This window comes from Paralichthys olivaceus, chromosome 2 (assembly GCF_024713975.1).
Source record: "Paralichthys olivaceus isolate ysfri-2021 chromosome 2, ASM2471397v2, whole genome shotgun sequence".
In the NCBI taxonomy this organism is placed as follows: domain Eukaryota; kingdom Metazoa; phylum Chordata; class Actinopteri; order Pleuronectiformes; family Paralichthyidae; genus Paralichthys; species Paralichthys olivaceus.
This window is the reverse complement of record NC_091094.1, coordinates 23844022-23859511: the sequence shown is the minus strand read 5'-3', so window position 1 is coordinate 23859511 and position 15490 is coordinate 23844022. Positions and strand designations below refer to the sequence as shown.

General features: G+C 43.3%; 1 protein-coding gene across 3 annotated transcripts in view; it reads left to right on the top strand.

Moving 5' to 3' along the window:
* Positions 1–15490, top strand: part of pdzrn3b (PDZ domain containing RING finger 3b) — a 96215-nt gene that overhangs the window by 70975 nt on the left and 9750 nt on the right. The window contains exon 1 of one of the 3 annotated variants that reach the window (XM_069512795.1): positions 5417–5627. The exons of the other annotated variants lie outside the window; for them this stretch is intronic. Within the exon in view, the coding sequence (XP_069368896.1) occupies positions 5559–5627 (69 nt within the window). The 5' untranslated portion in view covers positions 5417–5558. Of the gene's footprint in view, positions 1–5416; positions 5628–15490 lie in introns of those variants that run through there. 3 annotated transcript variants of the gene reach the window in all.

The window sequence follows — 15490 nt, the reverse complement described above, 5'->3', positions numbered from 1 at the left end:
GCTTATCAGGCACCGAAAAGTGAAGCCAAATCTGCTTCTGGTTGCTTAGGTCATAAATCCCATCTCCTCCATGTTAGTGGATGGCCCCAAACTACCAAAGTCAAAGTACTAATAATAAAAATAATAAAACCCTTTTTCTCAAAGATGGTTTCTGTCATTTGAATGTAGTTCTTATCACACTGATGTTTGTTCAAGTGTATTCTTCCACTTAGTTTCTTTAAAATTAGTTATTTGGTGCTATATTAATGGTTTGAAACATCGTATTCAGGATATTTTAACTTCAAGGAACTGGAGGTTCCTTATCCATCTTCATATACAGTATGTGTCAATCCTATGACTCTAAGCTCACTTCTTTGTTTAGGTACAAATGAGGTCTTATAAGAGAAAACCATCAACTCAGTCTGTTACTGCTGCCCGAAAAGAAATTGGTCTCCTTTGTTTATCCAACTATTTAAGTAGCATGTTGATCCAGCCATATTATAAACAGAATAAACAGAAATCCCAAGCATCCTCCTGTTTATGTTAATCAGTGGATTCAGCTGAATGATTAATCGTCACCAGGATAAAAACATGTGCAATAAACACATGCAAAAACTGCCTGAAACACGATGAATTACAAACAAATCATTCTGTTGAACACTTGGGCCAAATGAACTGGAAAAAGAAATATGCTGAATGTCATTGACCCCATGTTTCCCTGCAGCCTCTCTTACATGCACGTGCAAACGCACACACACACACACACAGTGGACAGCAGGGAGGAGCCAGTGGAAGCCAGTGAGATGTGAATATTTTACTCTCGTTGAAAACTACACCAGTAGCACTGTTTAACCTTTACTAGTAGAACCTAAACAAACATATCACTTATTATATGGAGCCCTCGATGCACAGGTCATGCATTCACACCATTTAGCCAATCAGATAAAGCCGCAGCTAAGCCGTCAGCTGCCCTCAGATTAATTGGTGTCAATGTGGTTGTGACCAGGAGGTTAGCTGAAGAAGACAGGAAATATGTATTTATCGCAATATTGAACTGCTACTAGCCTATTTTCGTCATTTCGGGGGCCTATTCAAACTTCTGAACACTAGAGGACAGTGTTTTTTTATACTTAATGTAACATGATGTGAGGTGATGTTCATCCCCCCTGCTGCTGCACAAACCAATTACACTCCAAACAACAGACATGCCACACCATGACATTCCTCTCATGGATTAACAATATGTAGCCAATTTAGTTCTCCCCCCGTCCCTCTATCGCTCCACATCTTCCACCCTTCCTCCCCCTGTTTTTCCCTCATCCTGCTGTCTGGACGCTGCATTAGAGTCGTGTGACCGGACCCGGACACCATGCCTTTTCCCTGTGTTATCACTCAGCCATCAGTGTCCTGTTTCTTCACATGTTGCCACGTCGTCACCTTCTGCAGACTTGGTCTCCACACCCTGTTAAGACCTCCTCTCTTAAATCCTCTCCCTGCTCCGATCGCCCAGATCTGGCTTCCCACGATGTAGAGATAAATAGCTTAGCATTTTACCACATGGCAGGCTGAAGTGTGGAGGTCAGGTTGTGTTCATTCCAGTGGGTCTGGAGCGATGCCATCATGTGAACTGAGCACAGTGGGGGTCACATCTATGCACTTAGTCCTTGATCACATACTGTAACTCTTCGTCGTTTAAAAAGATAAAAAGTCATTTAAAAGATGTAGTTTGACATTTTGAGAAATACACTGATTCACTATCTCACTGGGAGTTGAATGATAATCCATGAAAATGTGATGGCCATATTTTCATACGAGCGTCAATGCAACAAATTGATTTATGCAGAAGTCAAAAATATTATTGTAAGTAATATGTTGGTGGTGTGGTGGTAACTGTCGCCTCACAGCAAAGATGTCCTTATTTAAATTGGGGTCTTTTTGTGTGGAGTTTGCTAGTTGGCTCTGTGTTTGTGTCTCCCACAGTCCAAAGACATGCCGATTGGAGTTTGGTTAATTGGAGACTTTAAATTGACCATAGGTGTAAGTGTGAGTGTGAATGGTTGTTTGTCTCTTCATGTTGGCCCTGTGGTATGCTGGTGACCTGTCCAGGGTGTACCCCGCCTGCAGCCCCAAAGTGGTATAGATAAAAGGATGGATGGACTTAACAAGTTTAGGTTTAGAGAAATTCAAATAGAAAAAGAAAGGAAAATAACAATTAACATTTTACTTTAAAAACATATGTTAACCAGTTACAACAACATTTTGAGTATTCTCTTCTTTGATTTTACAGTCTATTTTGATGTCAGAAGATTAATGAGTTAACCAAGAATAAAAGACATCAGTTATACCTCGCAGCCCAGCCCAACTCTATAAGCTTTGTCTGTTCTTGAAGCTATGCCTCTAAGCACGATGAGCTCAGAGGCAGAGAAGACGATGTGTTGGGGAGTTATAAACCACACAGAAATAATGTACGCCATGGCGATGGCCACCTGATCCCGCTGTGACTCTAGTTAAAGCCATGACTCTTAAACTGGCCCCAGTGGGACACAGACACAACACCAGGCAGTCGCTATGAATATGAATGATCCAACCAAGCATGGATCAAATGCACAGGACCCGAGCACCACATTGGTAATTGGGAGTGAATGTTTTAACCTCTAGCTCTGTAGTCTCTATTAAAAGAAGATTAAAAACAACAAATGCTGATGTTTATTATCACAAACCACATGACATTATTATTGTTTGGTCTTGCTCCCGCTGAGATTGGAACCTCTGTGTGGACCAGTAATGAACTAAAGCTGAAGTGTGTGTGTGTGTGTGTCTCTGCTGAACCCAGAGATCAAACCACACCACATGGGACAGAGGAGAAAGGCCTTGTCACGAGCGAGAGCAAGAAATTTAATCAGCAGCGGCAAAATTAAATCATCGAACACAATGACGGACAGTTTGCAGCTCCTCCAGTTTGACTTTTGCGCTCCATGTTCTGCTGCTGCCGATTATTCATTAACACAACACGTGTTCTTTTTTTCTGCCACAGCCGCCATAACCTTTAGTGCAGCTGTTCATATCTGAGGGCTGTCTCCGTTTTGACTTAGTGAATGGGATAATCTCAGTGTGAAAGAAAGATTAGCCGGGCAAGAGCGCCGGCTAAAACTCTCCACTGATCACTGCCCCAGGCACAACAGTTCGACTAATGTGAGCGTAGAATTAGTTTCCACGCTACAGTGGATGAAAGTCTAAGCCTAAAAACCCAGACAAGAAAAGCCTGCAGTGATTATGAATGATTGTGGCGTTCGCACAGATACCTTTGCAGCTTTGCCCCGAGGCTACTTTTTGTCAACCTCACTTCTTCTGCCATAAGGATCTTAATTTAATAATTCTTTTTTTTTTAGATCGTCCTGTAGGATTCTGCAGGTTGTGGGAAAAGGGATGAGAATTTATTTGCAGACAGACATTAACACTTGATTCATTGCACTTGGACAGAAGACAGGCATTGATTAAGCGATTAAAAGGGAGAGTGAAATCTCATTAGCTAAATTCCTATCCCGTGTGTATGTATGTGAAATAAAAATTAGGGATTAGCAATGGTAGATTCTGATGACATTCTAACAAACTTTGTCTGAAGCAGCATTTTTAGCCAATATGCCTGTGGCAGTGCATTTAACAAAACTGTTGCCCTGGCTGTTTTTAATGTTCCGTTCTCTTGGCCTGTGTTGATGCTCTGGAGCTACTTCAGAATCATCCTTTTCATTCCTTGCCTGTGACTTATCCCGTATAAGTCTGAATGATTTCATTAAGTGCTGTTTTTCTATACATTCCATGTCATCTTTTTCAGTGCTCTGTTAAACAATCAGCACAATCTTCAGACCAGTTTTCACAACTTTTCAAAATAAAAGCTAGTTGAAGACTGCCGCTGTAGTTCATCTGAGGACGCGGAAGAAGACATGTTTAGTTCGGTACGCAGACTCAGTGATGCCCCGCCTCCACTGGCCGCAAGGTGCTGTTTATTCAAATTTTAATATTGAACATATTGTGTGAAGCCAATAAGATAAGAGTTTCACAGAATATGTCTACTTCATACAGACAAACAGATATCTGTGAAATTAGTGGGAAGATACTCTGACAGTGTATCCTTTACGAAATATGGTAAAATTGAGTTGACTTATTTGGTTTTTCTAATATTTGACCTTTGCTTAGACGTCATATTTTGTTTTCTGTGGCATTTGAAAATATTTACATAAACCTAACCTGACATTTATTTGACTGGAAACCTTTGAGCCTGGCTAATAATGTGGGGAAGGTCTGAAGGTGTGGAGGTGCTGATAGATAGGGATCAGTGGACACATCTGGCAGGAGGAAATACCACTATCGCCAGCAGTCAGGGTTCTACCGCAGGATCTCTCCCCCCCCCCCCCCGCTGCCATGAAATCTATCCAGGTATTTTGTTATGTTGAAGCAATCCTTTGTTATTCACATCTACTAAATCAGGAATGGAAGCATCATATGGTGAATTCATGAACTCGGGCTGCTGTGACACTTCATCATATTGTCTACATCTGGAAACCTTTCTATCTCTGACCTCTGCAACCCCTCGGATTGTAACCAGCTCTCCAGTTGGCTGTGTGGCACCGGAACAAACACTATTGAGACTTATCCTTTGTCTGCACACAGAACTGCAGACTCCATGAAGGATCGAGAGAACCGTGCTGGGTTGTCAACGTGCTGGGTAAAGTTTGTTCGGCTGCACTCGGGGAGGGACAGCATAAATATTTATCTGCCTTATTTGTTTGTGCTGCCTGTGCGTGTGGGGAGAGAGATACACGAGGAAAGGATACTCGGCGTCTCTTTCTGCTGGATTAGTTTACCAGAGGTCACAAAGTGCTGAATTTAACTGGGGCACAGAAAGGACATGCTCCAACAGAGTCATTGTACATATTTGGACGTGTAAGTCACGATGAGTTAGCGCCTTAATCCACTGTCACGGATAAATGCCTGCATGTAGTACTGGTGCATATGCAGCTGGATTTCAAAAAGCGTGGAGCTGTTAACAAACAAGCATCCGGAGCCCCGCGAGAGAAACATGCCGTCATGAAGTGGGAAGCCTCTCCATCACTTGATTCTATAGATCTAATGATGCCTATTAATTAACAGGACTTTATTTTGCATGAAGTCAGCACCCACCTCCACAAATGATCAACCAGAGGATGCTTAATAAACATGAGGGGGTTTACGTAGCTGAGCCCCAGCACCAGCCTCTGTGAGCTCAGCAGAATGACCAAGAGGGAGGGTGTGTGCGAGGTGAGGAGGGGTAAGGAGGGGTGGGGGGGGGGGGGGGCAGCGTGTCTGTGTGTGAGAGAGAGAGAGAGAGGAGGCTGAGCGCAGAGATAGAGCCACAAGCTGGGGGGAAGTCAGTCCTGTCAGCCAAAGTCGCTGTGTGGCAGTGGAAGAAAAGACACGGAGCTGACAGAGGGAGGCATTTCAGAGAGGAGAGGAAGAAGAAAAATATCTTGCTCCCTCTCTCTCTCTCTTCTCCTGCCTGGACTGGCTGCAGGGGGAGCCTGGATGGTGTGATCTCCTCCACCATGGGATGCAGCCTCTGTACCCTGCAGAAGCCTCAGGAGCAGTACAAACTACTCTATGAAGTCTGCCAGGTACAGTAACCAAGCCTCATGCAGCAGTTTTTTTTACTCACTAACTCACTTTTAGTTGTTTTGCTGTGCTTCTCTATCTCTCGCTTAGTATGTTGTTGTAGTTTATGGTGTTTTCCGACTTGTTAACTTGCTGTGAGTTTGCTCTACTCACTGAGCAGAAGGGGGGGGGGGGGGGGGGGGGGGCGTTCACTGGCTGATTGGGAGAAGCATAAAATAAAGTTGCTTCGCGTGGAGCTCCTGCAGCTGAGCAGCGTGAACTCTGGCCGCAGGGGTCAGTGAGAGGTGGTGCGCTGTGGCTTAAAGGAGGGGGTGATGAAGAGGTGACAGCTCTCTCAATGCGTCTGCTAGTGTGTGCACCGATCACTGCCCACCTCCTCATTGTCAGCTGAATGCTGACTCTGTGCTTTTCGATCTTTAACCCCTGTTTGGTTTTCCACCAAAGTTTATGTTTAACGCTCCTCTGCCTGTTTAGCTTCTTTTTTTTTTTTCTCCTCCAAAGAAAATAGAGCAGGCGTGTTAGGGATGCACCATTAACATGTATGAAGTTTTCACATGAGAGTCCAGGACAAGTTTTTGTCATTCATTGATTTTTTTTCTAGTTTCTTTAAAACAAGACCTCAGACTACAAACCTGATTAGTGCTGAAACTATTTATGGATTATTTGGCAGCAAAAAAATTTAAATATATCAGATGGTCAAACAAAAATATCAACCTCAACACATGGTTTTGGACTTGGACTGGCGTTTTTCACAACTTCCTTATTTAAAAAGTAATTGATGGGTGAATAAATAATAAAAAGGTTATCATCGGTCACTCCAGTTCTTATACTTTATTAAAAAATACTGTTTTGTTGATAGATTCATGTAGAAAATGATGATGTTGCTGTATCGCTTGCTCTGTGAGTGGCATGTGGTGCCCAGGAACAAACCCTATGTAGCATGTTGCCATTCTCTGCTCCTTCAGGCTCCGCTTTGTCAACTTTATTTGAGACGACACACTGGGGAGCGCTGCTTCATTCATCTGAGTGTTTGGATTCAAGGGCCGGTCTAATGAGTGAAAACAGCGACCTGTCAGACAGCAGAGAGCGTGTATGACTCTGACAGACACATCTTTCGGGGCAGCTCGCTGTCATACGCGCAAATGTGATTTAAAAAAATAATAATAATGGACCCCAGCCAAATGTTATCCTCCTGTCACACCAAATTACATCTCCATTTGCTGCACCGGGTGCCGGGTGGCGAGTGGCTGCTTTAACTGAACGTAATGATCAAGCTCTCTGTGGAACTCAATCATTATTCTCCCCCAGAAAAAACTACTGTCAGGGGGAAGATAACAGGGGGCTGTCTGTCATTGTGCCTGCAAATACTTTGGCTTTGATTTTCATGGGGGGAAAAAAGACTAAAAGGTTTTGGCTCGTCTCAAAGAAAAGATGGCTGTCATGCAGTGGCATAATAAATGGATTATGGGTGCTAACATCGGGGTCAGAAAGCCCTCCACTCCTCCACCCCCATGAGACCACTAACAGCAAAAACATGGTGTTTAGCAGAGCGCTGTCACATCTTTTGTTCTGCCTTCTCTCTCGGTCACAGTGTCATCTTATGTGTCAATTATCTTGGATTGGCAGACTCTTTGCACTTATACTTCCGTTTTTATCTTCCAGTGGCCCGGCTACTGCTTCTGCCACTGTTGAGAAAGGCTGCAACCAAACGTTTAGGCTTTCAAACGCAGCACTGTTGTTACGTTAACAAGTTTTCAAGAGTCTAAAATGGAGAAGTTTGGAAGCGCGGCTGGCCCAGTTTGAAATCTTCTGGGCTCCGTCGAAGTCTGGACAGGCCTGAATGTAGATGTTTAGAAACTGATGCTGTCACCAGCACTCACTTTCTGGGTGATTCTTATCAGTCACAACTTCACTACCAGCAGTGAAAGCAAAACGTTGTAAAGGCTCACAGTTCCATTCCATCGTCAGTCCAAGATAATAAATAATCGTACTTTTCACCATTGTTCTTTGTCATTTGTAGCGTTTGATGTAAGTATTCGCTGTAGAGTAGAGAATCCACTTCCTGTTCACATCGGTACACACATGCCTGGTATATATGAATGGTCATGTGATATTGGTTTTCAGGTGTGTTGGTATGGACAGATATTTTAGTTTAAAAATGTCTCAGTATGGATGATGCTAAAGTCAGTGCACAGGTTTAAACTTCCCAAGTCTTTTAGCTGCCCTCAGCTTCTGACATGTGACAGCAGAGACAACAAACTGTAGATTATTTATGGTTAAGCTTGAAAAAAAACATGCTTTTTCCCCTGTATTCTGCGTCAAAGCTCAGTATTGACCTGTTAACCTAGTAAAGTTCCCAGGCTGAATTTCTTTCTTTCTTTAACCTATTCACAGTGACTGAGTGACTGAGTGACTGGGAGTTTGATATTGTGTCTATTTAAAGTTGATTTATTAGAAACTGTGAGTTTTTCATGTCCTTTGATCAATTATAGCACAAAGATCGATCTCAGGCAGCACACACACATTACACATCAGAGAGCAGCTCGGCCAGCCCTCTGAAACACTCTGTATGTTTAATCATTACATCTGACCTACAGCAATGTGCACCCATAGCCTTTAACTACTATTACTAGCACTGGTTAATAATGGCCACACTATTTTGGCTTAACTTGCATCCAATACCATGATATATATATATATATATTAGTCATAAGCAGTTTTTTAAACTAGATAGTGACGTATTGAAGGGATGTGGTGTTTTAGTTTCAGCTTTGACACTAACCCTAAACCTTTCTAACTGTATTGTCAATATAATATTCAGTGCTTCCACCAGCAGATTCATTCAGTCATGGCAGGCTGCTGAGTCAGCGTTTTATTTTTTTATTTGTGCCAATACAAATCCTGGCACCTTGTTATCTTGAATAAAACGATTGCCACAAGTCCCACACAGTGTGGTACACATATTTTAAATTTGGGGAAAGATTGGATTGGTAAATTTCAAGAAGTTATATCCATTGATTTTATTTTTGTGAATGAATACCCTGACTCCTGTGTAAGTGATGAGCTGTCAGTCACTTGTGTGACTTTTGAGTGACTCCTCCTTTGCCATCTCCAAGGGCAAAGTGTATGTGTTGCACTATCTTCATATTTTATGTACATTATAAAATGCCATGAAGGGACCTGTTCTCAGCTTCTCACACCTGTTGGCTCAGACTAAACTGACCAGACCAAACTAAGTAGAGGAGAAGGCACCCTAAAATGTGTCCTCAGGTATGGACTCTTGAATTTGAGAGCTCATTAACCACTAAACATTGGATTCATTCTTGCTGAGATCATGAGGAGCTTGGGTGTGGCCACAGCTCTAACGCACTCATGATCAAGCTCAATCTAGTGAGAATGCAAAGCATTTTTATATTGTATGCTCTTCTGTGGCTGCACAGTTGACAATAATGTACGAAATCTATGCCAGCACATCCTTAGCATGTACCTCCTGCAGGATGGTTGGGAGGCCTTAATTCTCCTTCACTGATAAAACAGGCAGATCCTTCTGATCAGAGCCTGGCACAGAGCCCACTCTGCTGTCTGCCCCATCTCTCTGAGGGTTTAATAATCCATGCACACTTGAACTCTTTCCAGTTCATTAAACACCTGAGCTCTAACTCCCATGTTGTAGGCATGAAAATATGGTTTTGCTCTGTTTTATAAAAGTCAACAGATTGCACATTCCTAGAGGCATTTTATCAGTCCTGGCAGGATCACTGGCAACAGTCTGCTGACATGGTAACAGTCGCTTTAGATGGAGAAAAGCTCTTCTATCTGCATACATTATTTTCTCAAAGGAAATGCACTTTTGTCCATTTTTTGTTTACACCACTCAATGTCAAATACAGCCGTACTGGAGATCAAACTTCAAGGTTTTAAACACAGCCAACACAGTGCTTTAGACAAGTGTTTTCCCTTTTCACTGTAATTATTTAAGGCCTGAGCTGCACCGGCCTCGGTGCTCCCTTTTAAACTTGACCCCTCTGACAGCGGTGAACCCTCGGTCTTTGCTTCAAAGCTAAAGGTAAGCACCATGTGGAGACGTAAGCTCAGCTGCTTTTGTCAGGGACTTTAAGGTAGAGGCCTTGGAAACTCTGTTTGACAGTCCTAGGGCTCTTAATCTCTCCAGAAGTACTCTGTAATGGCTGTGGCGCCGTGCTGCGGCTCATACGAGAGCCAGAGCTTAATTAGAGCCTCAACACAAGCCGACCATTGAGGCTGTGATCCGCGCTGAACTGATCCGACAACAATCTCTCTCTCTCTCCCTCTGTGTATCTGTCGTTTTCTGTCGATTCTTCTCTCTCTCTTACCTGCAGAGCAACGACGTGTCAAACCAAAATTTGATTCATCTCTCAAGCTTAAGAAGTTTACAAATGATCCCGCTGAAGCTTTTTCTACTCATGCCACTGCCTAATTAGCCAAGTTTGTGATTGAAGGCTGCAAAGATGTCACCCTTGGCTCAGGAAGCCATGTTGTTGTGGTGCCAGATGGTCTCAGTCTGACACGCAGACAGAAAGATGAGATGTAAATATTTGTACAAGAGAGCTCCTCACCAGCCACTACCTCCTCCCTCATCTCACTTTTAGACAACCCTGTCATCAAAGAAGTTACCAAAGAGAAAAGAGAGCTCCTGAGACGCAGCTCCCGCTCGTCTCCGCTCCTGTAATGAGGCTTGACACAGGCCGTGTACGGAGACAAAGCAGGGATCACCAGTGGCCACCGGAGCCTGACACTGTGTGTTTTTAATAACGGCTAAGACCAGCCGTGGTGTGCCGGCGTCACATCTGTTAGACTCTGGAGCAGGTGGCGGGCTGCCACAGGGGAGCACTCCCGGGAGCCTGCGTTCTTACTGTTGGTCCACAGTAAATGACAGAGAGGGATCACAGCCACAACAGAGACATAACAAGATCCTTTATCTGCACAGAGGATTACTGTACTGAGGAACATAGTCCGAAAACAAACTGCCAATGAGCTTTGAGTATATGATAACACATATTGATGTATTGTGAAAACAAACATTTCAGAAGAGATAAATTGTATTATATTATTAACTATTTCACATATTTAATTAACTGAGTTTGCCTAAAGCAGACATGATCATCCAGTTTTTTCATCTTAAAAGGTTTTGACAAGAAAATGTATCATCATATTATACATACAATATAAAGTGACATATACCATGACAGGAGTACCTCACCCGTATCTTACAGATTTCACTCAGTATAGATGTCGAGCGGGTGGCTCACCAGACACCACGTGTGATTTTTATAAACCTGTGATGACAGGACAGCAAACACTACCAGACAGTGTGAGAGTGACAAAGAAGCCATACCATGTGTGAGCACTTCACAGACTCACTGGACAGAAACAATTGGAATCAGGACATTTCTGACCTATATTGAAGTCACAGATGTTATTTTTACGGTGCGCCGCACAAACGAGGCACTCTGATCTTTTTACAAGGAAACAGGGACAGGATGAGTTCAACTTCGTGCAGACGCATCAGCGATCATGGAAAGGCGTCATCCTGAATCGTTTCCAGCCGTTCAGCGCTTTTAGTTTGCATCAATCGGTTGTTGCATTAATCTCATTCATGATAAGAGTTTGCTGATCATAAACAAGCTTACATACACCTTGTAAGTGCTTCACTTGCGTGTACTGCGAGCAGTTGTTCAAGAGCTCCAATTTGTGAGGCACGTTCGAATGATTAAGGATGATCAAGCTGTGAAAAGGAGCCTTTTGCAGAAGTGTGTTTCTCACACAGGCATCATGTATCAGTAACAGCATGACTCAGGCTTAACCGTGGATGTCAGCTGCACGGAGGGAACTGTGATCTCCCTGGATATGAGACTTCCAAGGGATTTGTTGTGGCGTTGTCATGCTTTGAGTTTTTGGTGTGTGACTGATGTCTTCTTCCAGTGGAGTCCGTCTCTGCGCAGCCCCGTTGAGCGCTGCTGGAGAAAACTTGAACAAACAGACTTGTCCCTGACATAGAGCTGAATGTTACTGTCACCACTCGTTTGGTTTGTTTATCATGTGAGTTTACGAGCGTGTTTGTGTGTGGAGCTACTGAGGTTCTGAAGAGAAGCTTGGTTCAGCAGGAGTTGATGACTTGAACCAGGGTCATTTGCTGATATTACCTCTCCCATGAACTCTGCCCATTAACTCACCTGGCACTCGGCCTGCACACTTCAGATGCCACTGGTTCTCAGCTTATGTGAGAGCTCTTCCTTTTTACTGTAACACACAATGCTTCACGTAATTTTGAGGCTGATGAAGGCAGCCACATTCATTGGAATATGATACTATAGTTCCAGTGTTAAAAAGCACATTTATTTTTTCAGACAAGTGGGACTACATGATATTGGCCTGTTGTGATTACAAGATTATTAGTGGATCTGGTTTGTTACAATAGCATTGTGTCATATATGCTGTGAACCTGCTGCGTGGTAGGGAGGCAGAGTGGGTCGTCCATGTCGTACAGCGGGTCGTCCACTAACCAGAAGGTCAGCGGTTCGAATCAATTCCCCATTCCGCATGCCAAAGTGTCCTTGGGCATGATACTGAAACCCAAATTGCCTCTGATGGCTGTGTTGGCAGAGTGTGTGTGAGTGATGTGTGGTAGAGAAAGTACTGCACAAAGATGCACTGTGTGTGTGTAAATGGCAAAAACTGTATTGTAAAGCTCTTTGAGTGGCCATTAAGACTATTAAAACACTGTATGAATACAGAGGGTTTTTTATTTAGGGCTGGGCAATGATATAGTACAATATCATACATTGAAAGATTGATTTGAATCTCTCAGTGAAAGTGTGCTTACACAATGCATATGCAATATATCGATATTTAATGAACTCTTATCATATTGCTATTGATGAAATTATAATTGTTGTTTTATTGCCCAGCTCTACTGTGCAGTGGCTCACTCATATTTTATTAAGTTTCCATTTAGAATCGACCAATGTCCATCATGCACCTCAGGTCTCGGCCACTGTTAGCTGGGATTGGCTCCTGAAAGGATGAATGGTGTAGCTAATGGGTAAATGGATGAGATTCCACTTAAAAACTTGGTTGATGCAGATTAGAATAGAGTCTGAAACAGATTTCACTCGTAAATCCTTGGCACTGAAAATCATCTCATCTATTTGTTAAAGGGCTGACTTCACACCTCATTAGATTACAGAGAGGCAGCACATTGGCTACTGGAAGTGATTCGGATTCTTGGTTGATCAGCTCAGGATAACACAGTGTCCCGGAATCAGATTAGGTGAAAGTGAACGGTGGTGTCTCTTTCAGCCAGTGTGAAGTTTTGATTTTTGTTCTGTAATCCTCAGTAAGCTCACGCACTGAGGTAAATAAAAAATGCTGTGTTATAAACACCCACACCCTGGAGATTTCCATCCAGTCAGGTAAAAGAACAGTACGTGCACGTTTAAAGACGCACTTACAAGTGTGCATATCCTCCAGCTCTCATTGGCTGGTCCCTCAGGTTCCTTTCTTTCATATGAAAATGTTTTCAAAGTGAGATAAAAGAGGGATTAACCATGTTTTTCAAGAAGAATGACCCACATTCACACAGCCTCTCAAACTATACAGGCCTCCCACGAAAATAAGACTTTGAGTCTTCATGCTCTCCATCACGTCAGCTGCTCCTCTCCGTTCCAAAATTCAGACTTTGAAGAATTCGTCTAAGAGGTGTATCCAACCAGAAAAAGGAGGCGAGCGTGCCCCGGCTCTGGAAGCTCTTTAAACTGTCTGTCTATAGAGTGAAGTTCCCGGGGTTTTCTCTGCACAGCTCTCAAAGGTTTGCTTGGCAGAGTTTCCACTCTGTTCACCTCAGTGCGTTTCCCTAAGGAACAGAAAGACTGGCTCGGTAATGATGTCCTCCTCTTTATTAAAGGATTACGTGGCGACTGAAAGGCCATATCAAAGACTAATGTCACAACGCAGGCTGTGAATTGACTTAATATCCCGCAATGCCTTGTTCTGTATGATAATCATTAGAACTGTGGGTTTTGTTAGTGATACGGTGGCTCAGGGACTTTTTTGGGGTATAGTTTTGTCGCCTTTAATTACATTTTTGAGCAGAATTTCACCTTTTAACAGGATATGCAACCCTAGTAATCAGAAAGTCTGCCGTAGTTGTCATAATCATATAATAGTTTTTTATAAAGCATGTTTCAAAACAGCCATTAGTGCTTCACAAACAGGACAAATATAAACGAGACTAGAAGCAAATGAATGCAAAGAATAGTTATAGTAAAAAACAATCAAGTATAAGCCATTCTGTAAAAATGTGTTTTGAATTTGAAAGCCTGGCAGAAGTGGCAGCTGTAATTAACTTTAAAAATGAAATTCAGTTTTCTGTTATCGGTGGGTGTTCGTTTTTGTTGTTACCAGGGTTCTCATGAATATGAGCGCTCAGTTCCTGAATAGATAATAAAATAGATAAATAATGCATGAAAACCTGAGGCAGAGGATTAGCAATCACGGAATACACACACACACACACACACACATACACACAGACTCCCAGATCAACATCTCAATCCTGCTCGATTTGCGTTCCAGGGATGATACTGCGCCGGGGCCTCGCAGCGCGGCTCACCTCTGCTGCCCCTAATTACTACCCAGAGTGCTGACGACTGACATAACTATCACATGAGGCGTCGAGAAAAGCTGAAATCCTGAATTGCTCTGAAGGAGACTCAACCAAGTCGTCGTGCGCAGGCAGGGACACAGGTCCCCGAGTGCACTGTTGCTGCGGAGGTCAAATGTGACATTTTAATTAAAGAAAATAGGCTGTGAATAACAAAAGCCACAGCTGTGTAAATTCCTCACCAGCCAGCGACACAACAGACACTTAAGTACTGTCCTCTTGTCATTAAAATGGATTTAACAGAGACGCCTCTCAGAGGATGCAGCAGAGGTTGACAGAGTAATTTCAGCTTGTCAGTCACCGATGCGTTGTGTCAACACGAACAACAGCTCAAGTGGGAATCCTGGTTTTTCTCTACACTTGAGAACGTATTCATAGTGAAACTGTTAAAGTCACGTTTGTTTGACTCTTCTGTTGGGCACAAGCAGCTGGACTGCAGTTGTGTTAAAGCGCAGGGTTAGCGTGGCGTTGTCGGAGAGCTCAGCGGTGGTGAAGCATTGTGTATTGTGTCGGGGGGGGAGTGTTGTGTGTTTTCTCTCAGTGTACCGCAAAGGGCCGCTCCGTGTCAGAGGTGAGCGCGGTGAATAGGGGCCGCGGGACCCCCTCTGAAGCTGGGAGGAGACTCCCCCCATTGAGAGCGCTGAGGCAGAATGCCGAGGGCTCAACAAGACGGGGGCTAAAGGCTTTGTCTCTGGTTCACTGCCTTCAAGAAGCCCTGGGATTCCTGGCAACCAGGTTCGACTGTTGGAGCCTGCGCGCAGAGAGAAGAAAGCACAAAGGCGCTTGTATTCCTCAGCTGATGTGCAACATCGTGGCTCCATGTGGGAATCAAAGATGTGTTGAAGATGTGAGCATGTGTGTGATTTTAGGCCGGCTCATTCCTGATACCAGCAGAAACAACAAATAAGAATTAAGATGGCTCTCTTAGATGGTGATATTATTTGTCCTGGTTGAGTTTCAGCTCACAGTCAGGGCCAGTTTTCCATTTCTTCTTCTCATCAGAGGCCAGCGGTCTCAAGTCTCAAGGTTGTTTTTTAAGGATTTCCACATTATTATTCTGTGATATGGGAACTGGCTTTTCTCAGTGTCAAATTATTCCAAGCAAACTGCAAATAGATGAGCTATTAATTTTTTTGGCCAAGTTTTGATGTAGGAGGAATAAAA